We start from the raw sequence: 19,434 nt of genomic DNA, 5'->3' as shown, positions 1-19,434 counted from the left end.
CTTCCACCTGCTAAGGTGGACACACATACAAAGTATGAACCTTCCTTTTGGATCAACCTATAATGTTTTCAGACAAGGTTTTCAGACTTTTGTTCTGCTGACATCAACGACCTTTGACTTCCACAGAAAAGACTTCTCGTACTCACTTACGTGAATCTATATACAGTATGCATAGTGTGAAGTTCATCCAACCTTCACTTTTTGAGTTACTGTGTTCACAAGCTTTGCAGACTTTGACCAAGAATTGTTGACCTCACATGACCATCCTTAGACCTTCACAGAAATAATATACTATACACTGTTCTTGTATTCAATAAGTTAGAATCAAATACCAAGTATGAAGTTCACATATTATGAGCACATACATATACACATAAATTCACCCTCACATGAATTCCTTTTGGCCTACAGGAAGGAATCAAAAACCAATTTAACACTTGCTCAGGTACAGTGATAACTGATGAGAAATAACAGGCTTTCCAACATTATTGTACATATTACCGAGTGACCTTAACATATGATGACACAAAGTACAATTAATGGTATTGTCAATGAGTCAGTTTGTTTGCTTTTACCCATTCACTGACCTTTGACCGCCATCCATTCCAAAAGATACCTCAAGCAGCTTAAAGCCCCTCCCCTTGTCCCCTTGTCCCCTTCCACTTTCCTTCCTGTCTGCTTCCAAATCTTCCCCCCCCCCTTCCCTAATCCACACCCTCTCCACCACTAATACATACAAAAAATTATAAATACCTGGCACTACACATCAAACAAAGTATGCAGTGCTTTTCCTGTGTTATAGATGAAATATCCAGGCACACATAATGCAGTCACTGAAATATATGCAGTCACACAAGTAGGTGTTGTTGGGCATATCCCTTGAGCATATAGCTTCTCTTGCTCTACAGTATTGTTTGATGAACCAACCTACATTGCAATGACGTGTAGCAACAGAAGAAATTTCCCAAGCTTATTAAGCTTCAGAGCAAAGGAAAGAAAAGGCAACAATTCTCCAAGAAATGAGCGAAAAGAGAGCTATTTGACCAGTTATTGGTTTCACATCGACCTGACAACAATTTTAAAAGAGTCAATACTTGAAAGAAGCAAACAATTACTAAAGCGATCAGCTTTGGAGACGTTATCAATAAACATCAGAACTTGAGAATGTGGAAACAGAGATTGTTTAGTAACACACAACCTCATTCATTGACTACAAACCTGTTTTATCAGCTTTTAGTAAATTAAGGAAATACAGAGCATTTGTGGGTTTGTCAGTAACTACAGTTACTGTTTCCAATGAGACATTCCACATAATGTGACTTGATAGTCAGCTGATAAGATAGCCAAATGTTTTGATAGTTTGGCACAAATCTCGTCATGACATTTAAATTCCATTGGCTGCTGGCCATTTAAAGAATAATAGTTTATGACAAACACAAAATCATGTGGAAAAGTTCAAGTTGTTCTGTAATCTGACTTAGAAACAACCTAAGGATCCAAATGCCACGAGTGCACCACACCTGCTATATATATACACTAGTAGTGTCTGAACTGTTTGCTATATAACCTGTACGACTACTATTAACAGATTATATGAGGTAGTACGTGTCTTACCTATAGTAAGAAAAGCCAAGAAAGGTTAAAAACACCTTAATCCTTTGTACTGATTGTATGATCATCATTGCCAGGATAGCTTTTACAAAGCTGCAGTGTTTAAAAAATCATATATGGAGACAATACATGTACTGTAGTAAAGCAACCTGTTCAACAAGGACTTCAAAGTGGGTGGAGAGAATGAATGTTTGGGGTCAGGGCTCACTTTAAAGAAAATTTTAATGTTTATCCTTCTGACAACCTTGCCTTCATATTTGGTTGTCTGCAGAATTTTTTGGTTGTCCAAATGAAAGCGCTTGGATTTACAAACTGGCGCACCTTGCGCAAGAGCCAATCGTAAGTAATACTACAATGTATCAATATAGCCTTGTAGGTGAGTACCCTAACGTTAGGATGGGCAGGCCTAGTCAATCGGCCTGTGGCTTAAGTCTTACTCTTTGTGACTAGACGTACGGAGATCGACTTTGCGAAAATCTTGGACAGAACTGAAGTGTAGTGTTATAGACGTTTTACGTGGTGTATGGCACTGTTCATGGTTACAGTAATCATGTTGGGTTGCGGGAATTCTCTGGTAGTGAAAAATGATTTCCGTAAACGCTTCCGGTAACTTCCAGAGGGGAAGCCTGGGTATACAGCATGCACATTGCAGCAACATACTGTAGACAAGCATGCCGCATGGACCACATGTATGCACAGTATTGTACTGCATACACGTTGTACTCCAGCTAGCTTGTCATATGTGCATACGGCAGTGAGGTAGAAAGCAAGCGTGCTCACAGCCACCAGGGTCTGTAGCGTACAAAGTATACTGTACTGAACGTAACCATTAGTGCATAAATTATGCACATTCTGTCTTTACTAATAAAAAACATGCTAACTGCCAGTTGGCGATGCGAAGGGGTGTGCATACAGCTAAAGTGTAGGATTTTCCTCTCATTACGGAACATACCAAAATATAATTTATTTATTTCGTTTTATTAATATGAAAGGAGGGCAATTTACCAACTACTTATTATAACTTTTTTGGGGGCGGATTTTATTTTTAAGTTACAGTATAGGGATTTTCCAAAGTTTTTTTCCAAGTGTTGAAGACTTGCGTCAAATAAGCTAGTCGTCCGTCGGACGACCTAAGAAGGGTTTAAGGTTGTCCGACATGATTTTTGGTCATCTCAGACGACCGGACGACCGTTAAATTTGAGCCCTGGTGGTGTGGAAGTGAATGGATGGAATGGAGGTGGAAAGATGGGGAAATATATAGATGACTTTTAAAAACATTTGCTGGTCATCACTCCTACCCCGCTGGCTGCTGCACCAAGTTGAATGCCCATTAACAGCAATTACAACATCAAAGACATCAGAATAAAACAACTGTAGCATAGAAGCAACTGTTGCATCGAAAGGAATCGCATCAACAAAAAGAAAAGTAGCAAACAAAACAAGTGTAGCACCAGCAATGTCTCATAAAAAATAATCATAGCACTAACAGAAAGTGTCTCATAAAAAAAATTGTAGCACCAACAAAAAGTGTCTCATAAAATAATTGTAGCACTGACAGAAAATGTCTCATAAAAATAATCCTAGCACCAACAGTGTCTAAAGAAAATTAATCGTAGCTCCAACAGAAGTGTCTCATAAAAACAATTGTAGCACCAAAAGCAAGAGTGTTATTTAAAATAATCCTAGCACCAACAGTGTCTAAAGAAAATTAATCGTAGCACTACCAGAAAGTGTCTCATAAAAACAATGGTAGCACCACCAGCAAGAGTCTCATTAAAATAATCGTAGGACCAACAGTGTCTCATAAAAATGAATCGTTGCACTACCAGAAAGTGTCTCATAAAAACAATGGTAGCACCACCAGCAAGAGTCTCATAAAAATAATCGTAGCATCAACAGTGTCTCATAAATATTAATCGTAACACCAACAGAAAGTGTCTCATAAATCAATGGTAGCACCACCAGCAAGAGTCTTATAAAAATAAATGGTAGGGCCAACAGTGTCTCATTAAAATTAATCGTAACACCAACAGAAAGTGTCTCATAAAAACAATTGTAGCACCAACCACAAGTTTCTCATAAAAACAGAATAGCTCACAAAAAAAACTTCCTTGATATGAAATCTTAACACTTCATTTAATATCAACCTAAAATGCCATTTTAACATATTTTGCAAGTATATACTAACAATGATACAGAGAATTAAAAAAATATGTGTTTGAAATGTATATATTATAGACCATGCATGTAACCTGTCTATGGTAAGGTAAGAGTTTCAAACAACTCCTGGATTATTTCTGGAGAGAGAGTCCTTTCAGCAAACACCAGAAATAACAATCTACAACACATAGCATATGTATATGTGCACCACCGAATGGCAGCCTACTAGTGAACACAATGTGTATGAAACTGTCCAAACGCTTAGCAATCAAGTTCTACTACTGTGCATGTACATGATGTAATTACCTGCGATAGAATCCCCAAACACTGACAAACAGGATCTTTCCAGGCTTCCAGCTACTGGTGTTAGCTGACTTACAAAAGGTGGACTTTGAAATTTCAGTAGTTTAGCTCAAGAGAGCATAAAGATTCAACATACAGTAGTTAAAGCCTCTCTAGTATTCACAGATCTGTTTGGCTTCTTATAACTTTGGAAGAATGCATAGGGTTTAACACTACTGTAGTAACACTTATGCAACTAACTGCACAGTGACAGTACAGAGTCAAGTCTATTACATACGTGGCAAGTTTCTTTACATACAGTACAAACCAGTTGATTATATTTTGATACCAACAGTAACATACTGTACTGTAGCAGTTTTCACCATTTACAGATACTATACAGCAGCAGATCTACTCACAAGAACAAATAATATTCATTCTCCATTTACTGTGGCAGCAGACCCACCCAAGTGAATACACATTATAGCCAAGCTCCATTACTAGTATAGCAGCAGGCCCACTAAAGTAAATACATCTACTGAAAGTCATTCTGAATTTACTATATGTAGATGACCCACTCTGGTGAATACAAACGATAGCTTTTCTCTATTTACTATAGCAACAGACCCCACTCAAGTAAATACATCTACTGGAAGTCATGCTCCATTACTATAGCAACAGTAAATGCATCTACTATAAGGCATTCTCCATTCACTATATATAAAAAAACCCACTCTAGTGAATACAAACGATAGTCATTCTCCATTACTATAGCACCATGTACAGTAATATAAGTCATTCTCCATTCACTATATAGCAAAAAACCCACTCTAGTGAATACAAACGATAGCCATTCTCCATTACTATAGCACCATGTACAGTAATATAAGTCATTCTCCATTCACTATATAGCAAAAAACCCACTCTAGTGAATACAAACGATAGCCATTCTCCATTACTATAGCACCCGACCCCACTCAAGTAAATCCATTTACTGTACAGTAAGCCATTCTCCATTACTATAGCACAGTAGATCTACTGCACGATCAGCAGACCCACTGTACTCAAGATACCAGTACTGCAATTTCCATGCATGCCAGTGTTATAACTAAATTTACTTTGAACTCCAAAATTTACACTTACCAGTTGATGACATTTTTACATTTGATTATTTATTGCAACCTTATATTTGAATGATCCGCTCAACCTCACCTACGTACTTTTGTAACAGGTTTTGCAAAGCATGTAGTTTTGATGGGTTTAAGCACCTGTTCATTCTGTTATGCCAATAACTATAAACAATGTTTTACCAAAGAGCTGCTACTAGTGATTTAGTGGTGATGTAAGGTTGCACTTTTCTGTAAGAAGATTGACTGGCATTCTAAAATGTAACCTTTGTTCTCTCTAATTATGCTGTATGTCTAGGATTTTATAACCCATACAGTTGCTTCAATTTTCAAGGACACATTTGACCTGTTGCATAGTGAATCTTGACTCCATTTCCTTATTGAATTGTCTTCACTTGGAGCAGGTCATGTGACACAGGGGCCTCCTCTAGTGTTATTTTTCGTCTAAGGCCCCTACAGCTCATATTCTCTTCCACATTATGAACCCCAGTAGAGTTTAGGGTTAGAGATAGGGTTTCAATCTACTACATAAACGCTTACAAATATTGGTATTAATGTTTGTCACTGAGCCCTGATGACCTGCTCCAGGGCCATTGCCGGCTTCCTCAGATTCCTTCAAGTTCTAACCAGGAAACATGCCAAATGCTTAATGATTCCTTGTCACATTTTTCTACTCGACTAATGTTGATAACAAGGTTCTTTCACCAACATAGACATCAGGCCAACTCGCCACTGGCAAGTAGAATTGTTGGTTTGGCAGCTAGAAGATACATAATGCTTAACACTTTGGTGAATGACTCAATGGATCTAGCTAAACCCCAATTTATCAGTTCCTTTGCTAGCGCACACAAAGACATTGCAAAAATTTTGCAGAATACAATTATTTATGAAAAGTGGTACCTCGGCAAACTTCAACAAGCAAACCTAGATTGCACGTATGTAATGTTTGCCAACCAATCAATCTCAGTGGGGAATTAGCTGTGTAAGATTTAGCAATCTTCAAATCCTAGATGTGTGGTAGCTGTTCTAAAACTTCAAGCTGTCCGCAGAGCATTCTCCTTTCACTGACTAGTTGGAAACATCATTTTAACTATTGGTATTACTGTAATATTGCCATTTTTAGTCAGGAAGCAGCTGAGCTTGAGAATATGTGTAATGGAATTTATGTTAATTCATGAAAATGTGGTACAGGCCTACTCATTAACTCATCATTCTCATAGGGAGGATGAGATATTGTAGTTCCTTTGCCAATTGGGCCATAAACAGCTTTCAACTGCCATGGCAACAGTTAACATGGTAATGCTTCATTTTCCTGAGTAGCTACTCTCGGGGGTCACCCATGGTGCAGTACCCCAGGGTGGCCGGAAGTCCATGATGGAGGGATTGGTCAAAACGTGTCTATGTGTGTGCACGGGTCACTGTGTGTGTCTTATATTGAGTCAAACTTGCCTGCCCTGAAGCCCCCCGATTGTCTTTCAGTGGGAAGGTATCCCAGGGCAAACCCTTGTGTCGTGCAGGCCCCTCGAACCAAAGGTCAAAGTTCAAATTTAGTGAAAATCAAATTTTTGCTATAATTCCAATAGGGAACATTGACTTGACATGCAACCTTATAGGTATTATGGAATTGTCAAGTACAATACTATCAAAATATGTGGTTGCCATGGGTACCGAGGCCAAAGGTCATGTGGTTAAATGTGTATTTATAGTGCAATTTTGTGTCAAAATCTCATCCTTAATGACTGGGCCCATTTTCTTCAAATATGGTTGAACGGTACCTGGATGAACCTTTCTGTTTCGTAGCCCCCAATGCCATGGTTGACCTCTGGTGACCTAGCATGACTTTTGATCCAGCCAAAACAATAGCAGCCAAGAACTCATACATATACAAAGTTTGAAGTTCATCCAACTTTTGAATAACCGTGAGTTATCGTGTTTACAATGCAAAGGCATCACATAAACACACACACATACACAAGGCATCATGACTGCAGTGTTCCTTTTGCTTTCAGCAAAGGAATTCATACAAAAACGGTCGTTAGTTTTTAGTGGAATATTCTTTTGTATGACGGACTGAAAAAAATTGGTCGTAACTTTCAGAACTATAATATTGGTCTTTTGCAAGTTTTGATGATTGATTTTGCACTGAAAAGTCATACAGTACTGTAAGATTACCAATGTCTAGCCCACTCTTTTGATGTTTATTCGTAATGAAGGAATGGCTTATTACTCGCTAATTGAAGAATTATTAGAATTTCAACTTTCAATGATCAATATCTTGTAAAAAAATAAGAAAGGCGCCAAATGCGGCTGAGTCCTAACTTTAAGATTTGGCTACAGTACAGTGCACTACTGTTATTGTTAATGCAGTACTGTACCTGTATCAAGTACAGCACTATTGGTCATAAAGTAGATGTTATTATGAATTGTACATTGTTTGGACTCTTGTTGGAATGATCATAAAAAAAAGTTAAAAAAAAAAAAAAGTACAGCACTGCAAAAATTACGTACAACATGCATTTTGTAACGTAACAAATTATATGCCAAATGGGCAGAGTGGGGTGGGGCAGGCTAAAGAACAATATGTATATATTGGCATCATTATGTTACCATCCTAGCCTAGCTTTGGAGTAGGAGAACAACGATACAAGTAACACATCGACTATACCTAAAATAAAATTGAACCAGAAAACGGGAACGTTTCATGGTTCGATGCCCAAACATATTCATAGTGTGGTGACTGGTGAGCCATTAATATTCATCAATTTGTGCACACCAATGTGGGATAATCTATATCAACTGATGCAGCAACATACAGAGAAAGGTACCACAAATTTTTGGTAGTTAACAATTTAGGTAACACTGCATTTAGTTTCACAATGGAAATATATATTATTTTGAAAACTGTATGTAATTTGCGATCGTGAAAAATGCCAATTTCGGTGTTAAACGCAAACCTTTTGTGAAACTTCTTATCAACAAGGTTCATCCACCAATGCAGGCCTACAGTACCAATCAAATACAAAGTTCATACAAGCTTTATGTTTGCAGTTACCCGGTTTATAGGGTTTTCAGAATTTACCCCTGGGCATTGAACTGAAATGACCTACGCTAAGTTCAATAGCATTATTGTGCTGACCAAGGCAGATCTACATTCCAAGTATTAAGTTTAATTAATCTGAACTTCTGAATTAATGTGTTTACACAGTTTTCAGACTTCGACTTCCATAGAAAACAACACACAATACATACATGTAGCTCTTGTACTAAGGTGGATTATATGCAAAGCATGAAATTCATTAATGCTTCTCTTCTGGAGTTATTGAATTCACTAGGTTTTCAAAAGTTCTATCAATTCTCCATCAATTCTATTATGATTCTTGCACTCACAAAGGCAAGCTACAAAAGTTCAACCAAGTTCAACTCTTTGCATATCGTGTTTTCATACATTGCCTACTGCTGACCTTTGACCTCCTCAATTCCACAAGCTACTTGCACTCAGTGTATGGGATCAACATACCATGTGCAAAGTTCAACCAAGCTGTTTTGACTTATCATCCTGTTTACAGTTTCCAGAATTTGAACTTTGTTGACCTCAATGACCTTTGAACTCAACCAATTTCCATAGGGTTATAGTACTCACCAAGGAGAATCAACATACCAACCAATTCTCAGTTTTCATGTTTACAAGGTAAAATAGATCTGCAAAAACTTTCCAGCATTATCAAATAAATCAACCTAAGCTGCCAGAATATCTTCTGGAATGTAGTTACACAGGTCAAACAGGTACATGCATTTTCATCAACAATTTGGAATTACAAATGTAACAAGCTGGTTACTGAAAATAAATATTGAATTTAGGAGGAAAATGATCGCAAAACTAACCCAATTTAAATGCCAAATTTTGGTTCCCTTTTTACCACCAAATTCTCTTTTCAGTATCTATGAATGATTCTTTGTTACTAGTTTACAGTAATAATTATTATTAAATTCAAAGTTTAGACAGATTAGAATAGACAAATTAAGTACGTACCAAACAACATGAGAAACTGCACATTTTATTTTCACCACAATGAACAATGAATGACAATCTAGACAGTTATGAAATACAACAAGCATTTCAAACTTTGTATAATTTGGGCCACCAAAGAATGTTGTACATTTTTTGTGTAGCTACTAGATGCTTTACCCCTTTGCTATTTCTGGAAACCTGTAGGTAAGATTTATGTAGTGTTTCAATTGTCCTTTTAAATTTGTTGAAAAACATCACATCTTTAATCTTTTGTCTAAAGGTTCTGTACAACTTGCCAGGGTTTTACCTGTCAGGAACATGGTGGCATTCTTTCTCATGAGCACCCATTGCAGTTTTTACATTTTACGTAATGTGTCCAGTACCTTCCCTTCTCTAGAATCTTTGATAACTGTACAGTAGGTAGGCTTGGCCAAAGACTTGGGTAACGACGACCACTTGCCATTGCAAAGCTTTAGTGTGATCACTAAGTTTGACATAACCTTAGCCCTATCAAATGGCATCGGCTAAAATAGCCATTCCACCAACGTTACAAGTGGTGATCCACTAATAATACACTTTATAGAGCCAAAGCAGAACCAACTTCCGAGTTAAAGTGTTTAACTCGGATTTATGCCTAGCCTACCCACACAATCACAATCTGGCTTTTGTTCGGCTGAACCATAGCCAGTAATAGTACAGAAATGTTACTAATAATGCCTGGTATTTAAAACAGGATTCTAATTACCACAGGTAACTCAACAGAAGAAATGATATGGATACTTTTGATAGCTGAGAAGTTTCACTGAACCCAGACAAACTCTTTGTTGGCTTGAAAGTCACTAGTTTATGAGAATATATATTAGATAATATTCCAATAATTCAAGGAATGAGTCAGATGGGTCTGTCTGGCTTAGGACTCACTGACCATTAAACCGACTGTTATGTCACCCAATGGTAAAACCGTTGGACTAAGTCAGGGTCCCAAACACTTACCGTGTTATTCCTGTTTGGGTCAGATGGACCACAAGCCATTTCACTCTTTACCTTCACTTGCCCGACTCCGATGGTTTCGCCTGTTGACTGCTTACTGTTATTATACTTCTTTTTGCTTTTATTTTCTAAATGTCTTTGGTGAAGTACTTCTCTTTCTCGCTGTTCCTGAGGAAGACTTTGCTCTTGGTGATGGTTGTACCTACGTCGAGAGTTCTGATGGCGAACAAGGTAGTGCATATTTCTCCCATTTCCTCTCAACTCACCAGGCAAGTGTAAATAGTCCCCCATAACGTTCGGATTTTGCGGCATATTGATTGTACTAGGCATCTGGACGGCTGTCATCGGCCACTGTAAACCATTAAATGTGGAAACTTTTAAGTTAGTAACATGTTCGTTTTTCGTTGAGATCTTCCTCGTTCCTACTCCAACTTTGCCGTTGTAGAAACTGAGTTTGTGAATCGAACATGCAGTTAAGTTACAACGTACAGTTCTAGTTGTATACAGGAGATTACGATAGTGTTTCAATTAGAACTTCTACTGAGTCATTATCAGACAGCTCGTCTCCTACGCACACAGATACTACACTGACCAAAATCCTGAAAGCAACAAGTGATCAGGATGTAGAAGAATTTCCTTTCAACAAATACGTTTTTTAGGCAACCTTGATCCAGTTTGTGAAACTTACTTTTTTTATAAAGTATCTTTTTTTGGCTAGTCTGTTGGATTTTTAGGATTAAACGAACTATAATTGCTTACTTTAAAGTTAAGGTTCACATTATCACATTCGTGACAGTAACTTTACAGGGGAATCTGGTGTCGCATTATCTGTGTTAACCTGAAGCGGCTTGAAGCAGCCTGTTATTGTGTACAAAATACTGTTATATGCCCTTCCATTGGTGGGCAGACCACGACTTGCTAACAAAGATTGTTGTTGAACTATCTTCCGGCTAACAACAGTGCAATATCGTGTGGTATCACGTTTGCTAATACTATGGCCATGCGCGTGTTAATGTGGAATCATGTGTTAATCTGCTCGCACGGCAAATGCTCTATTAGTACCTGGAAAACTAGTATTTTTTTTCATGATATGATTATGTTATTAATAGTTAGAATTCATAGCTGGTCACCTCACATCCAACTTGATGAACTTGTTGGAAGGTTCTAACGGGAAACTTGGCTATATGTTCTTTTGAGAAGTGATGGTACAGGAATAGGCACATTTGGGCCTAGCTGATGATGTTAATTCAATGATGACGTAATCGGGCAGCAGGGGCTGGGACGGGAGGTTACGTAGTTCTAATTCCTTCTGTCAGAAATGTTGCTCCCCTCCCCTTACAAATGAAATGGGTAAATACATTGATTTGTTAATCATTTAACTGGAATATAAAGGAATATGCTTACACAACAAGCGGAAACAAAATGGCAACCTTTCTTTAACAAAGCCGTGTTATCATATGCAGGAACGACGAAGGCCACCTAAACGTTAAACGTGAAGGCCCTTCTTTGTCCATAAGTAGTGAAATACAGGTAGAGACAGAAACTATAGGTTATACTGTTGCCAAATTTCGAATAGAGAACCAAATATCGATTGGTTGCACAATACATATAGCTATATGAATGTCACTATGGTATCAGGGATATGCCCATTTCCTAAACCCCTCCCTACCCGCCCCGCCAAGGGCGTAGGAACCGGGGGCTGGGTGCGCCAGCCCCCCAGTGAAAAATATGGGGGCGGAAGTATCATTCCGCCCCCCCCCCCCCCGCTTCGCAAGTCAGAAAACCCCTTTTTCATTTCAAATGAGAAAAAAATCTCATTTGGAGCACCAAATTGCATTTAAGGCCAGGTGTAAAATGCAAAATTATTTACAAAATGGAGTGGGTGTAGAAGTGTGCTATATTGCACCAAATTGCATCTGAGGCCACCTGGAAATGCACCCCCTCCCCTTAGACCCCTCCCCCAGGCCGGCCATCAGTCTTCAGCTCCCCACTCAAAAGTACCTTCCTACGCCACTGCGTCCCGCGTCCATACTCCGTACGTCAATATCAGCTGCACCCCTCCCCATCTACACGATGTGAAAGGTTAGTTTACGTGTCAAGGTTTGGAAAGTTTTACAGACCGTCACTCGGAAAATACATATCCTATGACGACCTTTCCCTGGCTCAGGCTTCTTATCCGCAGAGTCACTATATAAGGCAAGGGCCGTGGCTCTTCACCACCACTTGCAGTAAATGAAACCTACATCAATATGACCCACAGTATGTGTCCGTCCCGCCTCCCCCTCCCTCCCCTCCCCGGAACAAACTGATATGGTATTGTTCATATATATATATATATATATATATATATATATATATATATATATATATATATATATATATACGGTACTTAGCTCGGGATCATTATGCTTGTACTGCCTGTGTGTTATTCCTTGCAGGTAGCAAGGAATCGTAAGACTTTCTCCCTTTATATAAATACAGTTGACCAAACCACTGATACACAACATGCGCCTCATATTCAGCATGCGTCGGATGAGTTCACTGTATACGCTATAATTGTGTGGAACTTGGCAACACTCAAGTGAATAATTCGAGCGGCAGCTACAATTTCTATATCATGAACAAATGTGTTGTTTTATTAGAGAGGTTGTTTGCACGTAGCCAGGTATCGCTGCTAAAGCCATGGTTCTTCCATACTCGTTCGAATGTACGGAAGGTTTATATGCCCAGCGGTGTTGCTATAGAATTTCAAGAGTGAGGTTCATGAGTGAGGTGTGAGACCCTTTACCTGTCACTTTCTCTAAACTGCACTTGGCACCAAGTCATCAACAGGGCTCCTAAGCGACCCCCGCATGTAGACACCCAACTTCCGCTGACACGCACACGCCTTCGAAAACCCCGCCTTCGAATCAGCGATCGTCATTTTTTTCCCAACTACTTCACTAAGATCCACGTAATAGTCTGTAAGTTGCTACCGACATTATTCCTCGTTATTGCCCCCTCTCCTATTGGAATTTTCCTTCAAGTACAATGACTTAAGACGCTAAATGGTGCTATCATTTTGGCTACAAAAGTATGGTAATTTTGATAACTGCATGACAGATATAAATAAATGCACCACAATCATGCATGATGCATCCCTTTGGCAGCTGTGTTTACTGACTGACATAATATAGGCGGATGGGGTGGAAGAAGAACGAATGCATCCAGTCTAATGCACTTCGTTGGAAGCTATTTTCTAATACAAACGATTAGCCTAGCTCTACATATTTTGGATAAGTACCAGGAGGAATTCCCCCTCATCACGCCCCCCACCCCCACCTCACCCCTCGTATATACCCAGCAAACACAAAAACGTTTTTAAAACGTTATTAAAACGTTTCGTCTTTTGTGTTTGCTGGGTAGCACCGTCACTGGATATACATATGGACTGATCAGTGATTGACCAGCATTTCGCTTCTTGGGAGCTTTATGAATCAATGTAAAATAAAAACGGAGACAAATAACACTGGTACTACGTACACTGAACCAAGAAAAGTTCCGTTCGAAGAAGTTACTCCGCGGGCAAATTACCGTAACATATGTGTGAATTACGGGCTAGACATAGTGCGTATTCAAAGCCAGGGTCTGAGAATTCGCATTTTCGAAGAATAAAGAATAGTTTACTCTTTCGCGTCCAAAGATGGATCAAGTGTGAAATGTTTCGTGTAATTAAAGTCATCCGAGTACGGTGGCTTAATAGGGACATAGGAAAGTAGAAAAGTGTCTTCAAAACTCAAAATTATTACTTTTCATTCCAAAATTTTGACTTGTCATCACAAATTTTTGACTTTTCATCTCAAATTTGTTTTACCTCGAAATTTTGACTTTTAAATTTTGAGATGAAAAAACCAAAATTCAACTTTTTATCTCAAAAGTTTAACTTCTTCATTTACTTTTTAAGTCAAAATTTTGATCATTATCATCATTTTGATCATTATTATCATTAGCATCATAATTATCATTTTCATTTTCATAATTACTATTTATTATTGTTGTTGGTATTATTATTATTATGGCTGTTGTTATTGTTAATATTATTTTTTAGGGTGAATACGGGATTCAGTTTTCCGATACAGTCTTGGTGGCGAACAAATTTTAGCGTGAATGTAATCAGTAATGATATAAATTGATACTTGTAAGTTGTTTATGATTTGAAAGCATAATTTGCAACTGTTAAGGTTTTGATCATGATATATATACCAGACACATTTATTTTCGGAATCAGAAGTACATAATAATATGTCGGAATCTGCGACGGAACTCGAAAGGTGATTTAGTTGGTATCAAACATGTTTATCATGTGGTTGCTTGAAGTCCCTGACTCGCGGGCTGGCACAGTTTGTCAACTTTATAAAATGGAATGCCAACTTACTTGGTACATGGGTCATTCGTTCCCGACGGGCAACACAGCAGTCTGTTCCTTTATAGAGATTTTTGTGCAAAAAGCTCCTTCTTACATATAGGGCTATCTCGTGTTAGGCACATAGCACCAAATATTTGCTTCGATTGTACATGATATAATTTTGTGTGTGGTATACTTAAGGTCAGATAAGAACAATATCAAGGGCGTAGGAACCGGGGGGCTGGGGGGGGGGGGGCGCCAGCCCCCCCAGTGAAAAATGTGGAGGGGCGGAAGTATCATTCCGCCCCCCGCTTCGCAAGTCAGAAAACCCCTTTTTCATTTCCAAATGAGAAAAAAATCTCATTTGGAGCACCAAATTGCATCTAAGGCCTGGTGAAAATACAAAATTAAGTCTACAAAATGGAGTGGGTGTTGAAGTGTGCTATATTGCACCAAATTGCATCTGAGGCTACCTGGAAATGCAAAAAATTCCAAAGGGGAGGGGGACACCCCCTCCCCTTAGACCCCTCCGCCAGGCCGGCCATCAGTCTTCAGCCCCCCCCCCACTCAAAAGTACCTTCCTACGCCACTGAACAATATGCACGGAAAGGCTTACCTCCACGGCCCCCCATCCCTTCCCCTACCCGATCCGACCCACGTCTCATGGTGCGTTCGATCAATGCTCGGCAGAATTCCACGGGCTTTATAAGCGTCTTACTATGGGTATGTAACTATTCAATCTACATGCAAGTTCACTTCTACCATCTGATCATGCAGGCCACGGTCTGCATCTAAACTTTAGATAATCCATTTCGGTGAAACTTCTCGACGTATGAGTGGGCCAGAAAGTTTCAGTCTGATGGTAGTTGATTCCACAAAGTCATGAGAAAAAATAACATTATTGTGCTTCTGCAATTTCAGATGCTATAATCAGTTAGTTTGGGTCACTCGAAGTATACATCTCGACTCAATGAAGGTTTCAATTGCACAGCGGATTCCTTTGAAGTTCTTAGAATAGATGCAACTTGCAAAGCTTCTGTTGGATGGCACACATATATTTTTGAATGACTACCCCCCCCCCCGTTTCCCCACTTCTACAGAAAATAAACTTACGATTCATTGAATTTAAATATTAAGAGCGCTGCTTGTTTAATAAAGCTAGAGTTCCTTTATTCATCGGCACGTAATCTGTACATTCTCAATACCTTCTCCGACCTATTTGAGCACCCAAAGGCGCCCCCCCCCCCACCGGATAAAATAAAGTTGTAGCTCCAAATGGTGCATTCTGGGGCATACATGTCAATACAAGTAGCTACATACGCTAAACTGTACGTACGAGGGGTTATTGTACCCAATTCGGCAGTTCCCATGTGTGGGGATATGTGGCCTCCCCAGAAGAAAAAGTCAAATGGTGCGTTCTGAGGTAAATCTATAGACTTTAAGTTAGAATTATTCCTAAACACAAGGTATTGTCATAAATGTGTGGGGTTGTAGGGGGAGGGGGTAGGGTGGTTGACTGAGGAGGATACACCCGTAGAGGTGGTCCTAAGTTCTCCGGCAGAATGCAAAAATCCACCGACTGAACCATCTTCCCCGATTGACGATCAGAGGAAAGGGATTTCTCACCCCAGCCCCCTTCCCACCCCTGCGCTAGTCACTGCTATGTAAACGCTATACATTTGCTTAGGCAGGTTTATCTCCGCTTAAAGAGATGTTAAAGAGAAGTTGAACAGGGATGATAAAAAATGCCAATTTAAATCGTGCAAGTAATTTTTTGTCTTTAAATCCAACTATTCAAACATTCGTTCGCCAGTTTTACAAAACCTGTTTTGCCCCTTCTCGTGAATTACGTATTATCAATAATATTTACAGGATCATGGGAATACCCTCCATGGTGACATAAGGAAGAAGTTCGCTTGTTGCGAAAATCTGGAATTTTTCGCGAACTTTGCGATTGCACTATAGTGACTAATGACTATATGTTGCGTTCAGGAACCATGACGAAAGACAATCTAAAGGTGTTGCACGATTCCATGAAATTTTATTGCGCAATAACCGAGTCAGTCATTGCATATAGTACGGTAGCTCTGAAAGAATACCATAGCGGAAAATCATATCGTATGTGGGAAATCATGTAAATTACAATACCTCTTAGGTTGTCTTAGTTGGAGTGCGGCTAAATAAGTGTCAGCTTTAATAAAATCATTTTAACATGAGAGGTATGTCATGTCGTCGGTTGAGACCATTATCAGCAAGGTTATTGCACTTATGCGGACAATGTTTCAACATCAAGTTCATTCGTGTTTACATTAAGATTTTGTGTTTCCAAACTTTCACCTCTTGCGGACCTCAAATGAACTTTGATCTCCACCAAATTGTAAAAGGCTTCTGGTACTTAACTAGAGCAGCAATGCTGCAGTCGCTCAACCCACTGACTTTTAGAAATTGTCCAGTTGGTTGGACTGTGTTGTTTGTGAATATCTCCCTAAGAATCTAGTTGTGCAAATTCGTTGGAACTTGTCACTGCAATGTCTTTGTAATATCAGAATGTCTATAGGCACTGGCTATAAGATAACAACCCTGTGGAGGTCTTCGAGTCCTGCGTGAACTTGTGAAATACAGACAAAAAGAACAGCCCAATGGGCACTATGACCGCGCAAAAAGAAACGTCTAATGCCTGTATTCTGACCTAGTTTCGAATGAGGTGTAACAGAAGTGTTAGACACCACCATCGATCCCAGAAAATACACACACACAGCTTGCTACCGTCGGTAATTAGACATTAGTGTACAGTCAGTACATACAGCTGCGGTCAATACTCACAGCACAGTGTATAAACGATACAGCGATGGACATCTCAGGTCCAGCTAAAGATAACAAGGTATCACGTTTCATTACTGTCTGCATTTTGTAGCGACACAAACAAAACGTCACTTACAAGCAACAGAAACTTAAACTTTTTCAGATGGCCGCACGCGGTTTGGGGCGAGTCTTCAATGCCTTTAAGGAACATAAATGTATTGTATATGTCATCACCAAATATTCAATTGATGATACAATATGACAGTCTCTTACGAATGTGCATAGTATCAACTTCACATATAGTCAGGTACCATACCAGTCATTCCAATAGTTAAGTAAATGCTAGCACAGACAAACAAGTCCAATAAGAAAATTTGGTTCCAAAATGGGCCCGACAAAATTTTGGCCCCAAATATTTAGGGTCACATGTGGGAGCTATTAACCAACAATTGTATTCCAAGTTTGGGTACAATCCGATGTAAGGTTGTGGAATTTTGGCCGCTCCAAAAAAAAATTGGGCCCGATAAAAGTTTGCGCCTAAATTGTCCCATTAAATATTTGTCCCAATCAAACTGGCTCAAAAACAATTTGCCCAAAAAATTGAGCCCCAAAAAATGTGGGCCAAAATGATCCCAAAACTATTGGACCCCACAAATTTGGGCCAAAAGAATGTGTTCCAAACTGCATTGGAAGTGGAAATGAAACACCGGCCCAAAAATGCGCCCGAAAGTATTTTGAGGTCCAGATGTCCCAAACAATTAAGGCCTACGTGTACCAGATATTAACCAACAACTGTCTACCAAGTTGGCTGCAATCCGACTTAAAAGGAGAAGTTCACAATAAAACACCTCCGATTCTTCATGACAATCGTCATAATTTAGCACAGAGTAACTCCATAACTGAGCCTATTATTTTCCCATACATTCTTATTGAGCTACAAAATCAAAATAGGCTACAACTTTCAAGGCTTTGGAAGCTCAATTCTCTTTACCTTTGTAATCAGTGTTCTAGTACTACTATTGTGGAGATTTCCATACAAAGTAACTTCAATATACCTTTTTGCTTATGTGAATCTTCTGAAAAGTGCTGATGGCATATCAAGAGGGCATTACGGCACAATTTGCTGTTGGTTGGTCATAATGTGAGCATAGACTAACTTTTGTTTTGGCTCTTCTGCAACGTGATGAGCTTCTTCCTTCCAGACAAAGCTCACTGCCATATCACACATCCATATTATCGAGAACTCTGAAAAGAATTCCATGACTCGAAAAAATGATGGAAATCGCCCCCCCCAAAAAAAAAAATCACTTCCCTTTATCCAATCATCTATTCATGAATAAGTTGTACTGCCATCCAAATGTGGCTCTTTCTTGGCAAATTTCAGAAAAATCAGGCAATTGTAGAAGTAGGCCTTTTAACAGAGACAGACATTATCCCCCTACAGTACCACATCAGCTCTACCCACATTCATTGGTGGAGTTAAAAAGGGGTTATTCATATCAGTATGAAAATAAATTAAGCTTCATGTTTGCAGTTATTGTATTTGCAAGATTTTCAGATATTGTTCTTAGCCGATCTTTGATGACATTCACTAATTCCTATATGTTTTCTGCCCTTGCAATTATCAAGGGGATCTGTACACCACCAATAACGATTTTCATCCAAGCTGCAGTTTAATATTTATTGTGCTAACAAGTTTTTCAGACTTTGACCTCCACCAATTTCATTAAGGCTCTTGTACTTCCCAAGGGGAAACCACAACCAAGTTACTGTGTTACCAAACTTTGTTGATCCCATATGACCTTTGGCCTCCTTAAATTCTTTTATGAAACTTGAACTCACCAAGAGGATCTATATACTAAGTATGAAGTTCAACTAAGCTGAACGTTTTGAGTTATGCTTTCAGTTTCATACTTTGACCCCTGTTGGCCTCAAATGACCTTTCATCTACAGGGATTTTGATTGGATACTTCAACTGACGAAGCAGGGGCTACGAATTCAACCAAGATGTACTAGTTGACTAATGTTTACAAAGTTTTCATACTTTGACCTGTTGACCTCAAATGACA

The 19,434-nt window shown here is 39.0% G+C and overlaps 1 protein-coding gene across 1 annotated transcript in view; it reads right to left on the bottom strand.

Moving 5' to 3' along the window:
- The window catches only part of LOC139979400 (uncharacterized), a 30,782-nt gene extending 20,027 nt beyond the window's left edge, over positions 1–10,755 (bottom strand). Inside the window, exon 1 of the mRNA XM_071990162.1 lies at positions 10,183–10,755. Within this exon, the coding sequence (XP_071846263.1) occupies positions 10,183–10,524 (342 nt within the window). The 5' untranslated portion in view covers positions 10,525–10,755. The remainder of the gene's footprint in view (positions 1–10,182) is intronic.
- Positions 10,756–19,434: the final 8,679 nt, after the last annotated feature.

Source organism: Apostichopus japonicus, chromosome 14 (assembly GCF_037975245.1).
Source record: "Apostichopus japonicus isolate 1M-3 chromosome 14, ASM3797524v1, whole genome shotgun sequence".
NCBI lineage: Eukaryota > Metazoa > Echinodermata > Holothuroidea > Aspidochirotida > Stichopodidae > Apostichopus > Apostichopus japonicus.
This window is presented reverse-complemented; position numbering and strand designations above follow the sequence as displayed.